This window comes from Magallana gigas, chromosome 3 (genome assembly GCF_963853765.1).
Source record: "Magallana gigas chromosome 3, xbMagGiga1.1, whole genome shotgun sequence".
Lineage (NCBI taxonomy): Eukaryota > Metazoa > Mollusca > Bivalvia > Ostreida > Ostreidae > Magallana > Magallana gigas.
Window position 1 is genome coordinate 4,724,608 of NC_088855.1, and position 3,351 is coordinate 4,727,958.

Genomic DNA, 3,351 nt, shown 5'->3' on the forward strand with positions numbered 1-3,351 from the left:
TGATGGTATTTTCTTTTTACAATCTTTGCATTATCATAACTATATGTACTTCTATGCCCAATTCGACTTCAAAGTATCTTTTTATTATTTTTTTAAACGCGTATTTGAGATAAGGAGACTGCTTTTTAGCTCTGAAATAGAAATTTAATCGATAGTCTAAATAAAAATTTATCTCATATAAATCTGATTATAAAAAAAAACCCAACGATGTCAATGGCGCCAAAAACATTTTAAAAAAATGAAAGAAAAGGAAAGGAATGCGATAATCATGCCACTGTCCTTGATAAAGATCTAAACGTCACTGACGACACAATCTCAACCACGCGCCATGTTTGTTTACATTTCTCATTGTCCACGTGGAGGGTGACATGTGCGTGAAATGTCAATATTGTTACGGTGGTCTAAATTAATCTCAACACAGTGATGTAAAACTATGATAACAATCACAGACTTATATTCTCGTCCCCTACAGTACTTATTCCATAGATGTATTCTGACCGCTCTGACAATCAAATCTGTCAAAAAAATAGAATTGCATGTTTCAATTGTTAAATGATGATCGGAGATTGAACACTAAAAATGACTTGCAAGGATGAAGGTATTTCTCAATTCTTAACGTATTATATATGTACAATGTATATAATTTCAGCATATATTGGTATTTTTTAAAAATTAGTGGAATATTTGTGTTATTTTCTTAAAATTCATGTACATTTTTTCTCTCCAATTTCAAGGTGACTTCTGGGCCCAGAACAAGAACAGCGACCCCTTTGTGATGGTGCTGAAAAACAGATACGAACTCTGCGAGGACCTCAAGTACGTCATTTCCGTTCCAGATCTATGCGACGTCCTGTTTCTTGTTGGACCGGAAAAGACGCCCGTGTACGGCATTCGAGCAATTCTCGCAACAAGAAGCAGGTATTACTTCATCACTTTACCATGATTTTTGTAACAAATAAAAAAAACCGGTTTGATAGAACGCTGAAATTTTATGACACTTTTTTCTTTTCTAGACTGATGTACCAAATGATTTTAAGAAGCCAGCAATCTACAAACACTGTGGCTAAAGAAACATCTACTATCAAGAGGGGACTGAAGTCCGTCAAGCAGGCTTTGAGCAGAAAGAAAGCCAGCCCCAAGACGATGCGACCCAGCCCCGACAAGGTCACGATTGAGGTCAAGGACTTTGAGGTGGGCGTGTTTGAGCGCCTGATGCGGTACATTCATTGCGGTGTGGTGGCCGTGGATCCCAGGACTGTGGCAGGTCAGGCATTTGAAAATCACATATTGGTAGTTACTGATATACTCTTTTTTTTTATTTATCGAAATCAAAGACATAACTAGCTAGCATGTGCAAAGCCCTGTCTGGTGTTTGCTTGGATAGCCTCTTAAACAGTCCGAGGCTTCGATAATTTTCGTTGATACAATGCATATTCATTGTATTGATTTTTTATGTGGAAAAAATAAATTTCTATTATTCAGTGATATACAATATTGTATATGCATTTGAGGTATTAAAACATAAACGTTGTCATAACTTTTACTAAACTTTAGGCCCCCAAAATGTATATATACAGAAGGAATATTTATACACACCACACAAGCAATGGAGCTCCTAGAGAATACGTTGATTATTATTTCAGGTATGATCAACGCCGCTAAGATGTTCGAATTTCCGGATCTTCACGCTGCATGCTGGGAGTTCGCCATGGAGTGCATGCGCCCCGACACACTGCCCCTGATGGTAGAGGGGGCCACCTTGTACAGTCAATTCAAAGAAACCAGAAAACTCATGCAGAAGGTATAGGATTTTTCTTTAACCAGTGCATGGAAAAAATTGCTGGGTTGATTTGAACATATTGCATTTTCATTACAATTAGGCTGGACAGTTTCCTAATATTTGTGAAAAAACTTTTTGCATGTCTAAAAATGGCAAGATATATCAAAATACATAGTAATGTTTGTACATACATGTACAACAGAGTAAAGTTTCCAACAGAGCATTTTGATACAAATGAAATGTGAAGAATTCCCTGAATATATTAAATATAATCGGTCATTTTTGTTATGATACAAAAATATCTATTATTTTGCACAAAATACATGAAGAGTCAGACAAGTGAATTTTATTGACAAAAGAAATGAAAATTGATGCATATTATATAAATAGTGCCTGTTTGGGAGGGTAACAGTTGAAATTGACACCCTGAGAAAGCCATTGTCAACCGACGCGAAGCGGAGGTTGACAATGGTTTTCGAGGGGTGTCAATTTCAACTGTTATCCTCCCAAACAGGCACTATTTATTTTGTTATACTGAATGTCTTAATTTTTAAGAAAAGTTTACTGCTTTTATATAGGAATAACGTGAATTCTACAGCGAACCGTACGCGCATAATTTTCGCGCATGTAGCATTTTTTAATGTTACCCGTTGCCAAGTGCGTTGCTAACGCTGAGGGTAATAGTAAATATTATTAACTGCGTCTTAACCAATCAGATTTCAGTATTTAACATGAAAGTATAACAATCTTAGATGTTGTTTTCTTGTCTTTACAGGTGATTTCTTACCTGGGAGATACCCCTGACGTTATTCAATGTTGTCCGGAAATTCAGAGCCTGATTCCACTTCGTTCAGATGAATTCATGTGCTAATTCATAGAAATGTTCACTTGTTCCATAGACATGATTATATTCATGTAATAATTCATAGTCATGTTCGTTCGTTCCGTGGTCAAGTTCATGTTTATGTGTTAATTCATAGACTTGATAAGACATGATAATTTCATTGTATTCATAAACATAATCATGATCATGTTTTAATTCACAGACCTTTCTTTGTTTATGTATGTAATTCACAGACATGATTTTGTTCATGCATAAGTTGATTCATAAAATATAATCATGGACTTTTCAAATGTTCCGAAACCGAGGATGAAATGTGAACTTTGGAACATAGTGACCACGATTTCTACAACAGTGCCAAAAGTTACACCAGTCTGAAGTAACACAAAATGTATATTTGTATAACTATTTATTTGTAAATAAATGTCTCGATCCCGTACAAAGTGATATTATTTGTTGTTGTTTTGCATTCAGAGAACTTTGAATGAAATAAAAGTGTAGATTTTTTCTATGCATCCGCATATTTCCGAATAGCAGTAATGTTAATAGCCAACAGAATGCACGAATTTCACTATGGCATCAATAATGTAGCCCTTTCCCATTGGGGGGGGGGGGGGGGGTATGGTATTCTCTTTTGAGAGTGGACAAGCATAGCCCACACTGGTGTAGGTTATGCATGTCCACTTCTCAAAAGAGAATGGGGGGGGGGGGGGCTATAACCGAAGAGGGC

General features: G+C 36.2%; 2 protein-coding genes across 2 annotated transcripts in view; both read left to right on the forward strand.

The window, feature by feature from the left end:
* LOC105339124 (dihydroorotate dehydrogenase (quinone), mitochondrial) overlaps positions 1–3,351 on the forward strand; it is a 270,339-nt gene that overhangs the window by 117,991 nt on the left and 148,997 nt on the right. The window lies entirely within an intron of this gene.
* On the forward strand, positions 429–3,066 carry LOC105324294 (serine-enriched protein). The gene is made up of 5 exons (XM_011423361.4): positions 429–598; positions 735–918; positions 1,014–1,264; positions 1,644–1,801; positions 2,556–3,066. The coding sequence occupies exons 1-5, from the start codon at positions 580–582 to the stop codon at positions 2,649–2,651; spliced, it is 708 nt and encodes a 235-aa protein (XP_011421663.3). The 5' UTR covers positions 429–579; the 3' UTR covers positions 2,652–3,066.

Bases quoted from the DNA above. Each gene is read 5' to 3' on its own strand.
- LOC105324294 (XM_011423361.4), top strand. The intron at 919-1,013 runs GTATTACTTCAT...TTTCTTTTCTAG, and splicing joins ATTCTCGCAACAAGAAGCAG to ACTGATGTACCAAATGATTT. The intron at 1,265-1,643 runs GTCAGGCATTTG...TTATTATTTCAG, and splicing joins GGATCCCAGGACTGTGGCAG to GTATGATCAACGCCGCTAAG.